Genomic DNA, 22,693 nt, shown 5'->3' on the forward strand with positions numbered 1-22,693 from the left:
AAATAAGTTTATTGTACCAAAAAAGTTTCATATGACTACCCTTCAAAACATTTTGCCATTGCTAAGGAGAGAGGATTGGTTCGCCTCATTGGACTTGAAGGACGCCTACTTCCATATTTCAATTCACCCAAGTTACAGGCGTTTCCTTCGTTTTGCGGTTGCAAACCAACTTTATGAGTTTACAGTTTTGCCTTTTGGACTGGCTACGGCTCCGAGGGTTTTTACCAAGTGCATGGGTCCTGTCCGTGCCTTCCTACGCCTCCAGGGCATACAAATTTATCCGTACCTTGATGACTGGCTGTTGGTGTCGGAGTCCAGAGGAGGACTCCTTGCGGCCATCCATACAACTTGTGCCTTGCTCAATAGCCTAGACCTACGTATTAATACCGAGAAATCTTCTCTTCTCCCAACACAGACACTCACCTTCATTGGAGCCCGCTTGGATTCGACGTTGGAAAAAGCCTTCCTCCCTCAGGACAGACAACAGACTCTTGCTTGCCACATCCATCGAATCCGACAAGAGGGAATGGTCCCAGCGAGGTCTATCCAGAGGATCCTGGGGCATATGGCTTCCTCAGTTGCCGTAGTTCCACATGCCAGGCTTCGGCTTCGCCCACTGCAACTCTTTTTCAACAAGGTGTACCATCCTCAAAGAGAGCCGCAGTCGAGACTGATTCGGATCCCAACTTCCGTGCTTCACTCTCTGCGTTGGTGGTTGGAACAGACCAATCTTACGATAGGAGTCCCCTTCAGGGCGTGACCTCCTTCGATTACCCTTGGCACTGACGCATCTCTTCTAGGATGGGGAGCGATATGCTCTGGCCTATCTACCCAGGGTACGTGGAATCGTCTAGAATCCACGAATCATATCAACTTCCTAGAACTACTGGCAGTTTTCAAAGGCCTGCGCTCTTTCGAGGACATTCTTCATCATCAGATCGTTGAGATAACTTCAGACAATATAGCTACCATCTTGTATCTGAACAAGCAAGGGGGAACAAAGTCACCGACTCTAGCCAGGCTTTCTATGAAAATTTGGGACTGGTGCATCTGGAGACAGATCACGCTGATGGCTGTTCATCTAGCTGGTGTAGACAATGTGCAGGCGGATCTTCTCAGCAGGCACATGTTCACCTCTCACGAGTGGGAACTGGATCCCCGTAAGCGCAACCACCTTTTCTGGTGCTGGGGGTTTCCCGACGTGGACTTATTCGCTACCCAGCAGAACAGGGTGTGCGAGGCTTACTGTTCGAGAGTGGGAATCGGACACGCATCCCTAGGGGATGCATTCATGATCCCTTGGAACAATATGAACTTCTACGCCTTCCCTCCGATCCCTCTTCTGATGAGGGTCATAGCAAAGAGACTGCATGACCGAGCATCGGGGATACTAGTTGCCCCTTGGTGGCCACGTCAAGTGTGGTTTGCGAAACTACTCAACATCTCTTGCGGGGAATTTCTTCATCTTCCATCGCTCCCATTTCTTATAACACACGTGGATGGCACACTTTGCCACCCGGATTTGCTCTCATTGAACCTAACAGCATGGCGAATTCGATGATTGACGTTCCATTGGTGCCGACGACGGTTTCGAAAGTTACGAATCTGACAGCTTCTACTAATCCGTCGGTACCGATGATGACTTTGACCACCTCGGATCCGATTGTCGAACCCAATCACTCGGCTGCTTCCCCCCTCTCTAGTCTCTCTGTACTATCCGGTTCAAGACAAGACCCATCGAATCCGAATCTGACGTTTTTGCACCCTGATATTCAGCATATCATCGACTCTGCCTTAAAGCCGTCCACAAAGAAGTCATATAAGGCTAAATGGAAATGTTTTTCTACCTTTGCCGAGTCGCATTCGTTCTCTCCATTCCTCTCATCCATTCAACAGATTCTTCAGTTTCTCCTGGAATGGCACCATTCCAGACTGAAGCCGTCGTCCGTTAAAGTGTATACAGCCTCAATAGCCTACTACCGTGGCTTAGTCAATGGATCATCTCTGTTTTCTCATCCTCTCCTCAAAAGATTTTTGAAGGGACTATATAATCTTAACCCATCAATTAGACCGGTTATGCCCACATGGAGCCTCTCTGTAGTTCTACAGGCCCTTATGAAGGCCCCCTTCGAACCTTTGGCGACGGTGGATCTTCGATTGGTCTCTTGGAAGACAGCGTTTCTTGTAGCTGTCACTTCAGCCCGGAGGGCCAGTGAACTTTGCACGCTTCGCATAGACCCTCCTTATTTAAACTTTCACAGGGAGAAGGTTGTTTTACGCCTCGACCCGTCTTTTTTGCCTAAAGTGTCTACACCTTTCCATACGGGACAAGACTTTGTGCTGCCTGCCTTTTTTCCGTCACCGTTGACTCCATTGGAAAGATCTTTGCATTCACTCGATGTTCGCTGTTGCTTAGCCTTCTACCGATTGCGAACGGAGTCTATTCGATGATCCAGTAAACTATTCATTAAATATTCTGCTAAGGATCAGGGCGATCCAGTCACTCCGCAGAGACTTTCTAAGTGGATAGTCCACACTATAGTCTTATGCTATCAATTAGCTAAGCTCGAACTGCCTTCAGTACCTCGAGGCTATTCTGCTAGAGCTGTCGCAACCTCGTCTGCATTCACATCCGGGGTCCCGATTGATGACATCTGCTGAGCCGCTACTTGGATGAACCCTTGCACCTTCGCCAGGCACTACCGTCTCGATGTTCGAGCTCGACGGGATTGCTCCTTTGGTAGAGCTGTTCTCCATTCTTCAATGAGGACACCTTCCCTCCTCCTTTATGGCAAGCTTGTTAATCTACCCATATGTGTGATGCACAGAGGCCACGACGAAGAAAAGCAGGTTGCTTACCTGTAACTGATGTTCTTCGAGTAGCCATCTGTGCAGTCACACAACCCACCCGCCCGCCGGCCCCGCTTGGTGTGAGTGAGTGGACACATTCATCGGTACCAAAAGTTTCCCATTTTTTCTTGGTACCAATCCCTTTTTCCTATCTCATACTGAAAATTTTTCCACAAGGGGGCGCACATTCGGTCGTCAAAGACTGAACAAAATGGTGGATGGTCCGCTCTTTATAGGTCATGGGGGAGGGGGAGCAGAGCTTTCCCACCAAAAACTGTTAGCTTGCAATCTTCCGGCCAAAGGCACTGCGCAGGCGCAGCACCCCATATGTGTGACTGCACAGATGGCCACTCGAAGAACATCAGTTACAGGTAAGCAACCTGCTTTTCTTAGCATGAGCAAGCTTTAAAAAGAAGAGTAAGCTTTGAGAAGAGTCTACTCCAAGAGTTCTTCCCATTCTTACAAGCCTTTTGCTTCCCTATTTTGCAGCTTCCTGAGATATTTCAAAAAAACTTTGAGAGTCCATAATTTCCCCCAGTTGTCCCTTTTCTTGCATTGTGGTGGAAAATTAAAGTGAACCGTCCTATTCCTTTACAACCTCCCTCCAAAGGGTTTAGGGCAACTTTAACCTCACTGCAAGTCTGTGAGCTAGGTTAGGCTAAGAGGTGGCCCAAGGACACAGACTGAGCTTAAGTGGAGATTTGAATTAAGGCCTTTTGAGTATTGAATATGTTATCTACAAGATCCAAATGTTAGCCCTTCCCTGACAGAATGTTACAGATTTTTTGAAATGAAAAACATTTATAAAGTTCCATACATGTTCTTAAAACAAAAGTTCCACAATGTAATCTATTTCCAAAGATATTAAGGCATCAATGTATTATGTGGTTAATTTAGAAAAAATGCTGTTTTGCTTATACTCATAGTTAAATATTTCCAGCTATTCAAACAAAGAATTATTTGTAATTATTGTAATTTTCTGACATTTCCAGAAAAACATGCAGCTAATTATAAATTCAATTTGTGCATTTATGTGCTGAAATACTTTGTATGGAGAAGTAAATACATGTTCTGTTAAATCTTGGCATATCTTAGGATAGCAAACTTTATTTTATACTAACATGAACTAGCCAAAAAATAACAACAGATTGCTAAAAATGAGACATAGACACATAGAAAGGACCAACAAGGCACTTCATGCTTTCGGTGGATGGGGAGACAAAAATAACAGAGTGCATCCTGTGGGGATGCCTGAAAGCCTCTGAGCTTGAAGGATTATGCAGAAGAGGAGGAGCACAGAGGCAAAGCCCAGACATTCTAATGACCTCCCCCAGCGGTTTCATGTAGATGTTAAATAGCAAGGGGGACAAGATGGCACCCTGTGGAACTCCATGGCATAGCTGCCATGATGCAGAGCCATAGTCCCCCAGCATCACCTTCTGGAATCGACCATTGAGATAGGAGCGGAATCACTGCAAAGCAGTGCCTCCGACCCCCTATCCCACTAGCCTATCCAGAAGGATACCATGGTCGATGGTATCAAAAGCCGCTGAGAGGTCCAGGAGAACCAACAGGGACGCACTCCCCTTGTCCTTCTCACTGCACAGGTCATCGTACAGGGCGACCAAGGCAGATTCGGGTCTGAAGCCGGACTGAAATGGGTCCAGATAATCAGTTTCATCCAAGAGTGCTTGGAGTTGTCCCACCACCACCCACTCCAACACCTTGCCCAGAACGGGATGTTGGCCACTAGTCTATAATTAGTGGCCATCTCTGGATCCAGTGATGCCTTCTTCAGGACCGGTCGGACTACTGCCTCCTTTAAAGGGGCAGGTACCCAGCCCTCCATCAGAGAGGCATTAACCACTTCCAAGATCCAGGTCCCTTTCCCGTGCTTGGCGTTAATTAGCCAAGATGGGCAAGGGTCCAATAGGCAGGTGGTGGGACGTACTTGTCCAAGCACATTGTGCACATCGTCAGGCTGCGGTAACTGAAATTCATCCATCAATTTTGGACCAGACGGCGACATTGGAATCTCCCCAGAAGCCTCTGAATCACTAGTGGAGTCCAGCTCATGACGAATCTGAGTGATTTTCTCCCTGAAATGCTTGGCAAAGTTGTCATAGCGGGCCTTCGAGGGTGGAACCGGATCTTTCTTAGGGCTGGGATGAACCAGCCCTTGTACCACCCGAAAAAGCTCCACCAGACGGCATTGTGAGGAGGCAATGGAAACGGAGAAGAATTTCTTTTTCGCCGCCCTCACCACCACAGCATAGGCCCAATAATGGGCTCTTAAGTGTGCTACCTACACTCTAGACGTCTCCCGGCCTGCTTCATTGCCCACAATTCAGGTGTATACCAAGGGGAAGAGTGGGCTCTGCCTGGCAGGAGAGGATGCTTAGGAGCGATTGTGTCAATAGACCTGGTCATTTCCCCATTCCATAGTTCGACCAGAACCTCGACAGGAGCACCAGTCTTGTCAGCCGGAAACTCCCCCAGGGCCTTCAGGAATCCATCCGGCTCTGGGGGCGGACCCACACAATTGGGTCCGCACCCTTACAGAGGGAAAGGCCGCTCTCGAGCACAAACCTCACGAGGAAGTGATCTGACCATGACAGGGGTGTCAGACGTGAATTCCTCACCCTCAGACCACCCTCTTCCTTGTCCAGAGTGTGTCCATGTTCATGGGTCAGGCCTGTGACATGTTGAGACAGCCCCATGGCCATCATGGAGGCCGTGAAGTCCTGAGCCATCCCGGTCAGACCAGTCTCGGCATGGAGATTGAAGTCCCCCAGGACCAACATCCTGGGGGTCCTCAACACCAGGTCCGAGACAATCTCCGTCAGCTCAGGCAGGGAGACTGTTGGGCAGAAGGGTGCACGGTACACAAACAGAATCCCCAATCTGTCTCGGTCGCCCAACACCAAGTAGAGGCACTCTAGCCCCGGCCTCGAAGGGACTGGAAGCCCCGTGAGGAAGATGGAGACTCGGTAAACCAAAGCAACCCCCCCTCCCCTCCCCTCCAGGCGTGGACGATGCTGAACCAGATACCCCGGCGGGCACATTTGAGAGAGGGCGATATCCCCTCCCTCTCCCGCCCAGGTCTCTGTTATGCAAGCCAGGTCGGCCCCCTCATCCACAATCAGGATATCCATTATGCTTTCTGCAACATTGGTCCTTGGAAACAAATGATAACTGGCAAGCACAGGGAATCTACTATTACATGATGTCAGTCAGATATTCCCTCAGATGTTATCCTTTTACTTTTCCAACAATATATTACATGTAGGAAGTCACCTGTGATTTTTTAGGTACACCTGTGTATTCATAATATTAAAGTTCCAATAATTGCTGTGAATCTGAAGATCTCTTTGAATGATTTTCTGATGGTAAAATGCATATTTATTTTCAGATATGGAACTAAATGGCATGAATAGTTTGGAAATGGCAGACATTCCTCCTCCACTGCCTCTGAAAGGCAGCATGGCAGATTATGGAAATCTCCTGGAAAGCCATGAACCTCTTAGCCCTGCCACATCCCCACCTGTACCTCAAAGAGTAAGTTTTGCTGCTGTTAACACTGGCTTTCTTCAAAGCAAATCCACAGGATATGTATTGTCCTGGTCAACTGTTTTGATGGGAGAGCCACCCAGAGCAGAGATTGGATTGAAGCAGACAAAGCACCAACTTTCATTTGCCAAAATCCAAATGCTAGTGCCTCTGTTTCCTCTTATTTTCTTCTAGGTTGCATGTATTCATTTACACTTTTCATTTAAGCAATGCATATCATGCTTACTATCTTAAAAGAAATCTCTAAGCAGATATAGGAAGCCAGGTGGTGAGCTTCAGAACTTGCATCTCCTTTTGTACTGGTACCCAAGAGTGTCATTGTTAGGGTAGGAAGGAACATTGAGAGTCTGAATGACTTCTGTGTAAACACAGATTATTTGGGTAGCAAAAGCTGTCCATACGGCAAAGTGGTTCAACGGACTGATAGAGGCTATTAAAAAGACAGAGGAGAATCCCACCAGCAACTTACATGGAATGTTTTTCCCATCTTATTTAAGGAGGAGATATTGTATATTTTGAGAAAGTTTAATATATGATTTGTGTTTCACAGGCATTCACTCACCAGTTTCCAAAAAGCAAGCAGTTTTGCTACTCTGCATAATGGATTGCTGAAATTTTTGAGCAAATGTGTTGCTGTTGGTGATTAGAAACTGCTACCTAAATTCTCTTATTTCTCATGCCAAGCTATTCACATGCATTTGACTCTTCAACATTTCTAGAATTATTGTATTAAACAAGATGATACACAAGCCGAATTGTAGATATGACAGTAGTTTTATTGTAAAATCCGTATGTATCTATTATGGGAGCACATGGGATGATAATAGAAATGTTAAATATGGAAGACACCAATATACTGCTATGCTTGATGACCTGGAAATGGTAGAATCTATCCAATAGCACACCAGTGAAAGAGAGTTAGCAGAAATAGATTTCTCTGCCTTCTTCCACTGGCAGCCCTCACCCTACTTCACATGCTACACAGACAATCAGGGGACCCTCCAGGATGGGGTGAGCTGTTCCTCAGGTTCAGAGCAGCAGAGGCAGAGGCTGGGAGAGAGTGCTGAGCGGCCAGGGGACTGGCGAAGGCAAGGCAGGAGCTGGGCAGGGGAGCAGAGGGCCAGGAGCAGCGGAGAGGAAGGGGGCGGGGCCAGAGAGGCTAGAGCGGCCAGGAGGAAGCGGACAGGCAGGGCCACCGGCCTGAGGGACTGATAAGGCGTCGTCCCTTGTCTGCGTCCCTTAGCTGCAGCCCGGGCTGTCCGGAGACTCCCTTCCCTGAGACACAGAGGTTTGATTGTTAGTTTGTTTTGTTTGTGCTGTGTTTTGTTTTTCTTCCAATTTAAGTTTATTTTATCCTTGTGTGTGTGTGCGAGTGGGTTTTTGTCTGGGATAACTGGGCGAGTGAGAGGAACTACAGAGCTAACAAGACAGGGGACCAAGGTAAGGTCTCGGAAGGGATACCGATGGCAAACCAGGAGAGGGCCTTGGCAGGAGTCACGGGTGTTGCTGTCCGCTGTGAGAGCTGCGACATGTTCACCCTTCTCCCCCAGGAGAGGCAGGGATACACTTGCCCTTGGTGCAAGATAGTGACCCTGCTAGAAGAGGATGTGAGGTGCCTGAGGGCCGGGAGAGCTCTCCAGCCCCCCCCCCCCGAGCAGCCCCCCTCTGGACAGAGGGTTAAGGGAGAGGCCACGGGAGGAGCAGCTGCAGAGCCATGGAGGTATGTCACCCACAGGAGGAGGAGGCCAGCACGGCCTCCTCCTTCTCCTGGCACCAATTTGGAGCTGGGAAACAGGTTCTCTCCACTTGGGGAGGCTGGGGCTGATGAGGCCTCGGGGGAACAGCAGGACCCCCAGCCTGAGATGTCAGGCGGCAAGGGGGCCACTGCGGGAGAGGCGAGGGTCAGGGCACGGCCGCCCACCAGCACCGGAAAGGTATGGCGGCGGGTGATTGTTGTTGGGGACTCCCTGCTGAGGGGCACTGAGCCGGTGGTGTGCCGCCCCAACCTGGAGACAAGGGAGGTTTGCTGCCTGCTGGGCGCACGCATCCGGCATGTGAAGGACAGAGTGGAGCGTCTTGTTGGCTCCGGGGGTCACCAGCAGCTCGTGGTGATCCATGTGGGCACAAATGATGTGGCCGGGACCACCAGGGACTTTGAGGCCTTGGGGAAGAAACACAGGGAGCTGAAGGCCCAAGTGGCCTTCTCGTCAATCTTACCTGTCCGGGGATTTGGGCCAGGAAGGGACAGGAGGGCCTCCGAGGTGAACGACTGGCTTAGGGTGTGGTGCCAGAAGGAACACTTAGGGTTCCTCGACCACGGCACTCGTTTTCTTGCCAATGGAATTCTGGCAAGGGACGGGTTACACCTCACGAGGATGGGGAAAAGGTCCTTTGGAGATGCTCTAGTGAGCTTCATTCAGAAGCCTTTAAACTGAGCTGGGGGGGGGTGGTTCAGGCCCCCTAGGAACGTGTGTGCACTGGACAAGTGTGGGGGGAGGATCAGGGTTCTGGGAACAGGGTTTTAGAGATACTGCAGGGACTGACAGGACTCCTACAGAGAGGGGCCAGGTATTAGGGAGGATGGGAGGAAGGAGGAGGCTGGGAACTCCAAGGAAAGGAAGCAGTGGGAAGGAGTTGAGGTGCATGTACACCAATGCTAGGAGCATGGGTAATACGCAGGAAGAGCTTGAAGCTGTCCTGGGAATAGGAGGGTATGATCTGGTGGGAATCGCAGAAACTTGGTGGGATGAAAGGCAAGTCTGGAACGTGAACATAGAAGGGTATCACCTTTTTAGAAAGGACAGGAAGGGAAAGAGAGGTGGGGGCGTGGCTTTATACGTCAGGAAAGGGATAGGATGCAGTGAGAGAGAATGCAGCACAGATGGGGATTCGGTAGAGGCAGTCTGGGTGAAACTTAGGGGTTTTGACAGGGAAAGAGACCTGACAGTGGGGGTATGTTATCGCGCTCCAGGTCAACTTGAGACCCTGGATGATGTCCTGACAGACCAGATTCTAAGGATATCTTAGGGGAGAGACACAGTAATTATGAGAGATTTCAATCTCCCGGATATTACTTGGGAGACTCACTCGGCGGTGACAGCCAGGTCACGTCGCTTCCTAGAAGCTATAGAGGGAGGGTTTTTCACACAGAGGGTCCGAGAGGCAACGCGGGGGAGAAACATCCTTGACTTCGTCTTGACCAATAGGGAGGAGCTGATAGATGAAGTACAGATTAGGGGAGCTCTGGATGCAAGTGATCACTCCATCCTTTGCTTTATGATCAGGGGACTGGGGACGGACAGCAGGTCGAGCACTAGAAGCTGGGACTTCAAGAGGGCCAACTTTGGCCAACTGAAGGCCAGACTGGGGAAAGTTACCTGGGATAGGTTACTGGAAGGTAAGCGAGTTGAGGAGGGGTGGATAGCACTCAAAAGGGAGGTTTTGGAGGCGCAATCCTTGACGATACCTCTAGTCAGTAAGGTGGGGAGGCAGAGGAGAGTGCCGCCACGGATGCAAAAGGAGGTGGTTAGAGGGATTAGACGAAAGAGGAATCTCCGCAGGAAATGGGTACTGGGGGAAATAGACAAAAGGGTATACGGAAGGAGGAGGCCCGTTGCAGAAGGATTCTTCGCAAAGCTAAGGCTGATTACGAGCTGAGACTTGCCAAGAATATCAAGAGCAATAAAAAGGGCTTCTTTCAGCATGTAAATAGGAAGAGGAAGGGGAGACAAGTGGTGGGTCCACTAAATAAAGAGGAAGGAAATCCAGTGACTGATATGAGGGAACAGGCACAGATGCTAAATGACTATTTTGCCTCTGTACTCTCCCCAAAGCAGGACAGGGGATATCCACATAGGAGATTAGATGAGGCTGGGGACTTAGGGGCACAGATTAGTCACCCCCCTTGAAGTCGAGGGGCTCCTCAGGGTATTGGACATTACAAAGGCGCCAGGCCCTGACGTGTTACACCCGAGAGTACTTAGAGAGTTGGCAGGGGTTCTCTCACGCCCGCTGGCCTCCATTTTTGAGACCTCGTGGAGAACAGGTGAAGTTCCAGAGGACTGGAGGGTGGCATCAGTAGTCCCAATTTTCAAAAAGGGTAGTAGAAAGGACATGGGGAATTATAGACAGGTTAGCCTTACGTCCATTGTAGGAAAAACAATGGAAAGGCTCATAAGAGAGAGAGATCTAGTGATGCTAGATAGGGAAGGGAGGCTGACAGCCACAAAACACGGCTTCCGCAAAAACAGGTCCTGCCAGACAAACCTTGTGGAATTCTATGACAAGGTTTCAAGATGGCTAGATGGGGGGATGCAGTGGATGTGGTACACCTGGATTTCAGCAAGGCCTTTGACAACGTGCCCCATGATATTGTGATGGAGAAACTGAGGAGTTTTGGGATACACCAAAGCACTGTCCGGTGGATTACGGCATGGTTGACTGACCGAAAGCAGAAGGAAACCATTAGCGGGGAATCTTCGGGATGGCGGCCAGTGACAAGCGGGGTCCCCCAGGGCTCTGTCCTGGGGCCGATCCTGTTTAATATTTTCATTAACGACATGGAAGAAGGGGTGAACAGTCTGCTGATCAAATTCGCAGATGACACTAAAACTGGAGCAGTGGTCACAACTGAGGAGCAGGTTCTCTAGATCCAAAAGGATCTGGACAGACTATGGAAGTGGGCAGGAGACAACAGGATGGCGTTCAATGTGGATAAGTGCAACGTCTTGCACTTGGGGCATAGGAATAGGTGTCATAAGTACAAGTTAGGTGACAAGTGGCTGGAGAGCAGCACTTGTGAAAGGGACCTCGGGGTACTGGTTGACTGCAGGCTAAACATGAGTCAGCAGTGTGATGCGGTGGTCAAGAGGGCGAACGCCACCCTTGGTTGCATAGCCAGAAGTGTGGCTTCTAGATCAAGAGAGGTATTACTACCACTCTACACGACTCTGGTGCACCCGCAATTGGAGTATTCTGTTCAGTTTTGGGCCCTTCATTACAGAGGGATATAGCCAGGTTGGAATCAGTGCAGCGTAAGACCACAAGGTTGGTGGCCGGTTTGCAGGGGATGGGGTATGAGGCGAGACTGAGGGAACTGGGTCTCTTCAGCCTGGAGAAGAGGAGACTCAGAGGGGATATGTTGGCGACATATAGGTATGTGAGGGGATGTCACATGGGGATGGGTGGAGACCTGTTCTCCCCTGCAGAGGAAGGCAGGACGTGCTCCAATGGAGCAAAGCTCAGGGAGCCAAGGTTGCATTTGGATGCCAGGAAGCACTTCCTGACAGTCAGGACCCCGAGGGTGTGAAATGGGCTTCCACGAGAGGTCATTGGGGCCCCATCGGTGCTGGTGTTCAAGGATAGGCTGAACGTTCACATGGTGGTCATGTTGTGAGCGGAGCCGGCTGGTGCCAGAGGTCAGACTAGATGGCCCAGGAGACCCCTTCTGACTCGCTCTGTTTCTATGTTTCCCCAAAGATCAGGTGAAGATAACCTTCCATGAGTTGAAGCTACACCCACTGATGGACTGACACTGTTGAAAGGAGCAGAGGCTGAAGTAATTGAGTCACAGAAAAGAAATCCTCAGTGGCCAGCTAGTAGTACTACTACTATTTTACTATTATTAATACTTTTGGATTTATACTCTACTTTTTTCTTCTTGTAAGGAACCAAAGGCAACGTACAGGTCCCTTCTTTTCTTCTTAAAAAAGCTGGGTTAGGCTGAGATTAGGATTGACCCAAAATCTCTCAGTGAGCTACATGGCCACATAAGGGCTAGAATTTTCCAAGCCCCCGTCCAGCACTTTAACAACTGCACCACACACTGCCTTTGGATTTTCCCCTTCATTTTACTCAGATTTTCATAGAGCCCAAGTTTTGTTCTGCACTGTAGGCAGTTTGCCTTCTACATATGATGGTATAAAGTCCCAAATACAATAACATTGACAATCCTTTTATAGACTAGCATCTTCCTCTAAGTATTTTCTTATCTGGAAACATCGACCATAACCAAAAATGCCTAGCCAATCATACCAGGTGGGCACAATTATCTAGAAGTATGTCGAACAATCTTATCTAGATGGGGGAAGACATCTCGAGGTTTGGGCTAAAGTGTCAATATGTGGAAGATACTCAGTGCTACCTCTTGCTTCCATCCACATACCCCAGAGAGGATGTGGAGTTTTTAAACCAATGTTTGGAGGGTGTTTAGGCATGAATGAGGGTAAACAAACTGGAATTTAATCCAAGCAAAGTAGAAATATCGTGAGTTAGAAAATCAAATATTCAAGTCTTCAACGGGGATGCACTTCCCTAAAAGACCAAGTGCATAGTCTGGGAGGCCTCCTGGGCTCTGCATTAGCTGGGAAGCCCAGGTGGCTGCCATGTCCACCAGGCCTCAGGATTGCAGGCTTTTTGGGCTGCATTTGTTTACTCTAGCCTTCTCCTGTTTATTTTTAACAGACTGTGTTAGCCACAATTGTGTTGTAGGATCCGTCTTATGCTGGTGCTTGCTGTTTAATGGAACTGTTGTTCTTTTGTTGCCCCATCATTTTTTATTATACATTTAGTATATGCGTTTTATTGTTGAGCACCTTTTTGAGAGAGCTCCTGCCCTAAAAGGCAGCCCTTAAATATTTTAAATAAAAATGCACATTAGAGCAGCTAAATTAGTAAATTTTGCCTGAAATGGGGAGGTTGAGTCATGCTACCTCCAGAGACAATGTCTGTTTAACCTGAGGAAAGCTGTGCGTAGGAGCTCCCTAACACTAGGAAAACATTGTGGCAAATAATTAAGCATTACCAGAGAGGGATTGGATGTTGACATGCACGTGGTAGGCATCTTATGAGCAGAGCCAGCTAGAGCTGGGGTTAAGACTAGATGGCCTGGGAGACCCCTTCTGACTCACTGTGTTTCTATGTTTTTATAAAAGTATGCTTGCAAGTGCCAGATAATAATGCTAAACTCTACCTCCATCTGCTGTCATTTTGTGACCAGCTGTACCAGTGCACTGCCATTTTGTGATGGGTGGACCTTGATCATTTTCAGGTTTCTCATGAGACACCAGGGTAGAGAGTTTGAAAAACCCTGCCCTTAACAATGACACTGCACAGAACTATGAGGCTTTCTTGTATTAGAATGCAGCAGTTAGGTCAATACTATTGGTCCTTAAGTTGAAGATGGAACAAAATAATACTTAGGTAAAAATGGTCATATTTTCTCTCAAAGTATTAGGATTGCAATTGTGGCCTATTGCATTAGAATGTTATTGGAGCCACTTTTGATTCTATTAGAAAAACAGCATTTTATGATTATGATATCACTCACAATTGTTTTGGGATTATTATTCTACCCATTGTCAGTTTGGAACATTTATTGTGGTAAATGCAGATAAACACTCACTTTATCCATAATGTTGCACAGCAAAATTCCTTAGGAGAAAGGATTTCTTAATAATATATTTGAACATAAACTAGAATCTTCCACAAAATCAGCTGCATACTTCACAATCAAAATCAAGCAGAGAACTCAAGCAACTAGACAACAGAGTGCTCAAATGTATAAGACTGGCTCTAATGCTTACTTAGTATACATGCAATAGCTTCATTTCCATTAATCCAAAAGTAGATACAAAGCTTGATGATGCATGTGGCTAGAGATCAAGCAGTGCATAATAAGAGAATGAATACAGAGAAGAATGGTGTGAGATAGCTTCCCTCCAGTTCTAACCCTTTATTGAAGCAGCATGTCAGAGAAATCTGGTCACAATAAACATTAGTGGAGAATGAATATATGCATCTGTGTCCAGTAAGCTGAAGTAGCTTCTCACATGTACCTCTTGGATGCTTGTCTCCTCAGTATTCTGTGAATGCCATTCCACCGCCAGATTTTAAATAAATCATATTGACAGTCCAATACACTATGTAGAATACAAGTTATTAAATTTCATTGCAATGCTTCTTCGTTTACATCTTTTGTCTCCTTTTCACCTGTCATCAGGCAGTGAAACTACTTCAGGTCCTCACTTATAAAAGAAAGTGGGATGATATGATGATGCAGTAAAGAACATTTGAATATTGAACACTGGAGAACATTTTCACTGATGTCATCGCATTAGATCACTTATACCAACTTTCTTCAACCTGGTGCTCCCCATGTGTGCTAGATCACAACACTCATGTACCCAGATAATGTTGTGCCACATTGACTCATCCAGAGAGCCAATGTGGTGTGCTGGTTACAGTTGAATTTGTAGTCCCCGCTCAACCATCTAATTCACTGCACGGGTGAACTTTAAGCCAGTGACTAACTCTCAGCCTTACCTATCTTTAGGGTTGTTGTGAGGATTAAAATGGAGAGGAATAGGACCATATGAGCTTTCTTGAGTTTTTTGTGAGAACAAAAATGGTAGGCTATAGATGACATTTTAAAAGGTAAAAATAATAAATCGTCCTCATTCAGCATAGTATGCTGGCTTGGGATAATAGTGGTTGCAGTCCACCATATCTGAAAAGCACCAGGTTAAAGAGGTTGATGTATACAAAACTTCTTCACTATATATTATTTCATTGCAATAGATCCACTGGAGCATTAGATAACTAATTTCAGTATAAAGATGTTTGTGTCAGAATTTCCTGTTTGATGTTTTTTTTCCTTAGAAAGGGAACTGTGGTGCATGTAACAAGGTTTTGTCCCAGTGCACAGGAATTATTTTCTCTTATGGAAGAAAAGAGAAAGATGTGCACACCTTTTAGACTGTGAACAATGATCCCCAAAGAATAGCCCTCTGGGAGTCTGGTAAATAAACCTCTAGTAGGAAACCAATTTTGTCCATCAGGGACACTTGTGTACATAGTATGATGGGGGTGATGAACTTCTGTACACAGATCCTCTTTAATGGTTTTAAACGAGCAATCCTATCTCCACCAGTTACTCCCAGGTGAATGTGCACACATTAGCAGCCTTATCTGACTGAAATACAGCTATATTAGTCTTCTTTGTGGCCTCTGTGCATTAGACACAAATGGGCTTTGCCTGGATTGGAGAACTTTCACAACTCGGCATCACAGAGTGGTTGGGAGGCCCGCCCCCTTCAAGGATCCGGATAAAGGGGGAGGCTCCCACCCAGTTCCTCAGTTTCCCTTCAACCACTCTTCCAGTCGCTTCGGCAATTCGGATCGTCCACTGCTCCTCTCTTACCTGCTCATGCTCTTTCTGTTCCCTTAAAAAAAAAAAAAAAAACTTCTCATTCTCTCTACTGTCACTGCCTCTCTCACTCTCTCCTCTCCTCTCTTCTGGATCACCTCTCTCTTCCTCTCTAAGTGTGCTCTATTCCGACACACATGGCGCACCTGGCTCCCCACCACCACACCTCATGTGCCACCTGGACACATGAAGCAGGGCGCATGCATGAGATCACCTCACTGATGGGAGAATGGAGATGCCACATGGGCATTGCCTTTGTCCAGCACCTCTGGCTGGACATCCACACCAGAGAGGACTGCATGTTCCGCAGGGTGGTTCTTTCTTCAGTTCTTCAGTGACAACAGCCCCTTCTGGACGAGTAAGCTTGCTAGTCTCCCATATGTGTGTGATGCACCAAGACCACAAAGAAGAAAGGCAGGTTGCTTAGCTGTAACTTTCATAGTTTGAATGGTCATCTGCATTCACACAATCCACCCTCAGCCCCACTGGCTGTTGTCAGGACAGCACACCACAGTCTGGGCACAGTCCATTGGGCACAGTCACCTATACCTCCTTTAGAAGTGTATGGAGCCCTCACTCCTCTGGGATGAGATGGTTTTCAGGTAACTGAGTGACTGGGCAGGAGCCCCCCCCCCCATCCAGATCCTTGAAGGGGACAGGGTGGAGCTCCCACCCACTCCTTGACACCAAGCTGTGGAAGTTTTTCCAATCCAGGCCATGCACTGGGCAGCAAAGCTCACATGTGTGTGAATGCACAGATGACCACTGGAGGAACAGCAGTTACAGGTAAGCAACCTGCCTTTCTAACTGAATGAATGAATACATTGAGACGCAGGAACCTGGGAAATCCAGGTTCTTGTCCATGATCAACCATGAAGCTCACTGGGTGACTTTGGGCCAGTCATTCTCAGCCTAACCTTTCTTGCAGGATTGCTCTTGTGAGGATAACATGAAGCAGTGTAAGCTGCCTTGGGTTCCTCACAAGAGAAAAAAAGACAGGATATCAATGCACTGTAATAACAAGAACAGTTCTTATAGCCAATAGTGTTTATATAATAACACTTTGGAAAACCTACCTCAAAGGTGTAACTCAAAGGGTTTTTTTAGTGTTGCTTTTAGTGCTGTAAATACACTGCCTCCCATAAGAAATGACATTGGGCTTGGATCACAGGGCTCCTGACAACCCATTCATTCTGCCTTGCCTAGTTTAGGACTTATATTCAGTCTGGGGCATATGATAAGATAGGAGGGTACACAGGTAAGAGCCTCATCTGATTGCCAACTGGAAGTTTGGAGAAGAAGGTACTTTCTGAATACACCCAATCGCATATCTTCATAGTGTTTAGCTTACATATTGTCTGTAGATGACAGTCTGGGAAACGGAATGTTTTATAGAACAGACTATGTTTATTTGTATGTATTATTCTGCCCAATAGCTGGTGCTTTTTGGATGATTTAATATGAAATGCAGAACACAACTACATGAATGTAGAAGTCAAAAGGTTAAGCAGAGTTCTTTTCACCCAGATCTTAAACATCAACATACATGCATCGGTCCAAATATTTACAAGGTTTGTATTGGCATGAGATTCTGGTGTCATTATAGTATAAGAAACACAAAAATCTACTACAGTATTCCATGGTATAAATAATACACATCCAAGTTTCTGTAAAGTATAGAATGAGAGGGTCTGCTTTACATTGAGTCTGAAAATGTGTTCATAGAGTAAAATAATATAAATTATAAGGAGCTGCATATCACTGTGTGTCACACAAGATTAATAAATATTACACCTGGTTACACAAAGTCAGGTAGCTCTGAATGTATATGCATATACATATGCATATGCAAAGTGAACTTCTCTTCAAATGCCCACAGTATTTCAATGTATGACTCAGATTTAATTTTAAGCCATTCTGAAGGAGAGAAATCCTTATTGCCTTTATATTTCACATGTTTCTTTTACTATGTATTGTGCCTTGTTCTGTCAAGCCTATGAAGTGAAGCACAATTGCTTCTTTTAATACAGAATGAAACCAAACAAATGAGAGCAGTTTGGTAGTTGAAATGGAAGGGACAGATTGCTTGAAAGTTGCAGATGTGCCTTTTACATAAGGTTCCCATTTCCCTTGAGGTACACGTGACTGAGTGAAATCTGCCTAGAATTGGGTTTAATTTGAACTGGCAGGCTCTATCATTACTTCAGAAAGAAAGCAATCTCCTAAAATCTGAAATGCACCCAGAAATGACTGAAAGATAAACACAGGCATTTAATTAATGTAAAGGTAAAGGGAATTTGGTTTTCTATTTTAGATGCATTGCAAGAGGTAATGTGATGGTGCAAGTGATTTGGTTCTTGAAAATTTAATAGGCCATTTGCCAATTTAATTTTAAAGGAATGCAAAGAAACCAGTATCATCCATACTGCATTCAAAACACTCATTTTCTGACAGGTAGTAGCAATCCCCCCACCACTTGAAACTCTAAGCCCCAAAGGGGTGTTTTTTCTCATTTCCAGTTCCAAGGTTGTCAACAAGCAAAGTAGTAGAACCAGAGCTATTTGCAGCTATTTGTAGATAATAGTTTGCTGAATTCATCAAATATTATTATTTGAATATAAGAGCTCCTGTTGAAGATATGCATTTGATTTCATCTGGTTCAAAGCAATGACCACACGCAACAGTAATTCCCTGGTTGTTTAACCCTGGAATTGCCAAATAGGAGCAATGCCCCTTGTTGCTTCCACTTTCCACATTTATTTATTTATTTATTACATTTCTATACTGTCCACCATTCAAAGAGACTGTCTGGATGGTTAACAACATTAAAATATTCAACAAACAAGACAAAAATCAACAATATATAATAATCAATAGCATATAAAATCAAACAAAAACAATACCTCAGATAAAATGAGAAAAAAATGGACCCAGGGGAAGTCAATAACAATGGTCTACTTGTGAATATCCCCTGTGTTCTATGGATATGGAATGGGCTTCCTAGGAAGGTGGTTGAGGCCCCATCGGTGAAGGTGTTTGGGGAAGTACTGGACACCCACATGTTGGGGATTACATGAGCAGAGCTGGCTGCTGGCTGGAGTCAGGGGTCAGACTAGATGGCCTGGGAGGCACCTCCTGTCTCACTTTTTTCTTATGTTTCTATGTTTTCAACATTTCTTTTCTCATAATTCTATGTTCCCGTTCTCATCTACTGAATTGGAATGGAGGTTTTGAGCTTCATGAATGTTGGGAAACAGTTCTCTAAATGATCATATCTTGAACTGAGAATTAAAAAGACAGAATCAAAATTAATACTGATTACATGATTACTGATTACATTATATACTCAATACTATACATGTTTGTGCAGAACTAAGTCTTGTTGTGCTCAATGAGGCTTGTCCCCTCTGATCATAAAAATTGGTTTGATTATGATGTTTACAGCTATCTGAAACATTTTTACCACCCCAATGACAGCAGTGAGGAGATTTAGCAAAGTCTCTGACTTCGTACTGTGATCACTGAAGCTGTGTAACATGGTTAATATTTGTATAGCTACAATTTAGAAGCTGATCTTCTAGGAAATCTGACAAAAAGTATTGAGAAGTGAAAAAGAAAACAGCAAACATAGGAGAGGAGTGAAGTGGTAAAAGAGATATTAGATGCTGGGCAGTAAAACAGAAAGGGAAAGTTTATGTTCACTTGATACGGTAAGTTTGCATGAAATATGATAACTCTGCTGGAAAAAGTGCTGCAGAACCACTTAGTGTTAAAGCAGAGAAACAACATTGGGTGCATTCTTAATGGAGTTGCTGAAAATCAGCATGAAAGTTACGTACAGGCAATTCTGCAATAGCTTGACATTGTACTTACAATATGAAAGTTTGCATTAGAGGCACGGCTTGATCCTTTTGGGAGTAAGCAGTTAGTTGCATGGAATACAAGTGAGGTGATGCCTGCCATTCATTTGATTAAGGAAACTTGGGAGTACCTGTCATTTCCTAGAACTCAAAACATAATGCTCTTCAACAGAGAACTATTTCAGCATTTGGACTATTACGCTATAATGAATATGTACTAGCAAATAGATGGCTGTTCATAAGACAATCTTTTTGTATAGTTTCTAAAAGAGCAGAATTGGAAGCCAATAAAATAAAGGCATCAGAATGTATTCCAGCATATTTGTCATCTCAATAATGCTTACAGCTAAGATAGTTAATAAAGGCCAATAAAGTTAGAAGTATACCTGCTTATATAAGAGGCTGTGTTGAAACCCAGTTAGTTAATAAATCCTGCAAAATCAGTTAATGTTAGTATTAGTTGCTAGATTTTCGTGAACAGCCAGAGGCAAAACACTGCTCATAGGATCCAAATTAGAGTGGAATTAAATTAGTACACTTCTTTATCTTGCTTGCTACAACAGAGTTATAAGAAATTATATCTGAAATGACCAGTTCCTATTACACTTAATCCTCAGTAAGTTACTTGTTTTGAATTTGTCTTCTAGCAACTGCCACCTCCATTACCAAGCAAAACACCACCACCCCCTCCTCCAAAGACTACTCGGAAGCAGACCTCTGTGGATTCTGGGATTGTCCAATAAACAAGAAAGAATACCTCTAAAACAAAGTTGTAAACTTTCTTTTCATTAATGATGTACACAGTAACTAGGTTCACATGGTCACCAAGGCTCATTTTGACTTAAGAGCTGGGATGCCTATGGGCACTGTCCTGAATATTCAAAGCACAACTAGTCACATTATTTAAACCACAGGACCATGAGTTATACAAAGGCTAAACAACCCTTGCAGAACCCATGGCCAATTTCAGGTTATGCTTCAACCTTTACATTAGCCACTATCCAGGTTAAAGGAATAAGACAAGCCATGGCTTGAATATTCAGAATGGCTGCCTGCGTACCCAGTATCCTATTGTGGCTTAAATAACCCATGGTGCCACTCTATCATTTGATTGTGTGAGCTCGTCCAGTGTTTTATATCATCAAAGTCAGAAGTGCATAATGTTTATTGCCATGATTCTCCATTTCAGAGTAACATTGATAACTTGAAAGATTACAGACTTATGGATTCCAAAGTATGCATTGCAAAATAAATGAGTGTTATTAATATATGTGCTGTTATTCCAACAGTTGTTAAATGTTAAAACAACAAGTTGACTTTTAGAAGCTTAATCTCAATAGTACAATGAAGAAGCAGAATTGTGAGTGACAAGAAAAAGACCACACTCTATCATTTGATTGTTACACAGAAGTCTTAGGAAAAGAATTCGCCTAACACTAGCAATATCATTTAATAGCATAATCTGTAATCTTTGACATAAATATTTTAGGAAATTTTATTCATGAAGAATATATATGTTCGCTCTGGTCAACCACAAATGTTTGTCTCATCTTTTTAAAAAGTTCTGTTATCTGAATAAGGACCAACCGTTAGTTGAGATTGCTCTTGCTTGTATTTGATGTGTTAGGCTCACAGACAGACATTAATTTATGGGGAATAACATCATGTGTGCAAATATGGAAATCCTGATTTCCATAAAAATAAATAGGAAGGAGATGACCTTTGAGAAACAAACAAAAAATCAAACTTAACATTTGTTTTGGTTTACAATTGTTTCATTATGTACAGATATTTTGTATATATGATGGGCTTTACAATATGTTTTAGTTCCACGGAACCTGCTTTAAAGTAATAATGGTCTAATGTATTTTCAAATGTGTTACAGCATTTTAAATGTTGTTGTATAAATGGCTAACTTTCATGTTATTCCCAGTAACTGAACTCTGAAGGAGGAAACCTAGAAAAGAAACTAACTTTTTAAAATTGTCACTGTACTTTTTTATCAACCAACTTAACAATCATTTTAATAATTCACTGCCTCAGAAATAAAAAATAAATAAAATATTATTTTAAATATTACAAAGAATATGAGTACTTGTTATTTTGAAACACAATTTATTTCATTAACCAAGAATTGTTAATGGTTCCCAAGAGGAGTTGGCTCTGCTCACAGAAGATGCATCCAGTTGGTTTTAAGCAATCCTCCTCTTCCCCTTCCCACATTCGAGTAGCATCAAACACCACAATAGACGAAGAGGAAAAGGAGAGTTAAAGATAGGCTAATATTTTTAATTTCAGTTAAATCATATTCTCATCATTGAGGCTAAGACCCAAAGAAATATTTAAAGAGTGCCTATCTTCGGACATCATATTTCCATGCCATATCCCAAGTTACTTTGAAATTTTCTAAAACATTTAAGCTCACCTTAGGTATGTGGATCAAGTTATATAATTCTTTGCATTTACTGATGACTAACTTTAGTCCCATTGGTTTGAGATAGTCTGCTCTAAGTATAGCTAAATGTGGAATCTGGATCCAACACATCATTAATAGAAATTTCACCCAGGAAGTGTAATAGACCATTGATTAATTGGGACACTAATATCTTAAATGCAACGTGGAAGAGGGGTTTTCATCAAGATTGTGGCTGGGTGAATGTCCCAGTCCAAATCAGTCAGTTCCCACTCAAACATGCCTTTCTAAAGAGCCCCAGGTTTTCACAGCTAGCCTTTCCCTTAAAGAAAAGGGGGGGGGGTGCACAGCTACACTTTCCTGGGCATCTAGAGACTTGGGATAACAGGCAGATAAGAACCAAAGCAGGCATCTTGCTCTGAAGGTGCTTTGAACCCCTCCCCCACAACCCTTTTACAGCTAAAGATCAAGTACTTTTGGTTTTTGCTGGTAACTCACATTATGCTGGAAGACCAAATAAGAAATGGAGAAAGGGATTGACAGCCTTGAATTTAGAACAGCTAAGCAGGGATGTCATGGAGAAGACATTTTGGAGGGCTTTCATTCATAGGTTGCCATCAGTTGGAAATGACTTGACAGAGAGCAGCAGCAAAAACAAGGAGGGCTTGTTTTTGCCAGTTGTCAAGGAGGGCTTGGGAGGTAAACATATTTGAAGCATCGTCTTTGCAGCAGGCACGCCTCTGGACATTGCCCTAGCCAAAGCTTAACATTTGCACAGTCACAATGCTGAGATCA

At 44.6% G+C, this 22,693-nt stretch overlaps 1 protein-coding gene across 2 annotated transcripts in view; it reads left to right on the top strand.

The window, feature by feature from the left end:
- Positions 1-21,564, top strand: part of DOCK1 (dedicator of cytokinesis 1) — a 550,659-nt gene extending 529,095 nt beyond the window's left edge. For both annotated transcript variants that reach the window (XM_044445702.1, XM_044445703.1), the window contains exons 51-52: positions 6,263-6,408; positions 20,133-21,564. In XM_044445702.1, the coding sequence (XP_044301637.1) occupies positions 6,263-6,408; positions 20,133-20,228 (242 nt within the window). In that variant the 3' untranslated portion in view covers positions 20,229-21,564. The remainder of the gene's footprint in view (positions 1-6,262; positions 6,409-20,132) is intronic.
- Positions 21,565-22,693: the final 1,129 nt, after the last annotated feature.

The sequence above is a fragment of the Varanus komodoensis genome, unplaced genomic scaffold, assembly GCF_004798865.1.
Source record: "Varanus komodoensis strain SLA01 unplaced genomic scaffold, ASM479886v1 scaffold49, whole genome shotgun sequence".
Taxonomy (NCBI): domain Eukaryota; kingdom Metazoa; phylum Chordata; class Lepidosauria; order Squamata; family Varanidae; genus Varanus; species Varanus komodoensis.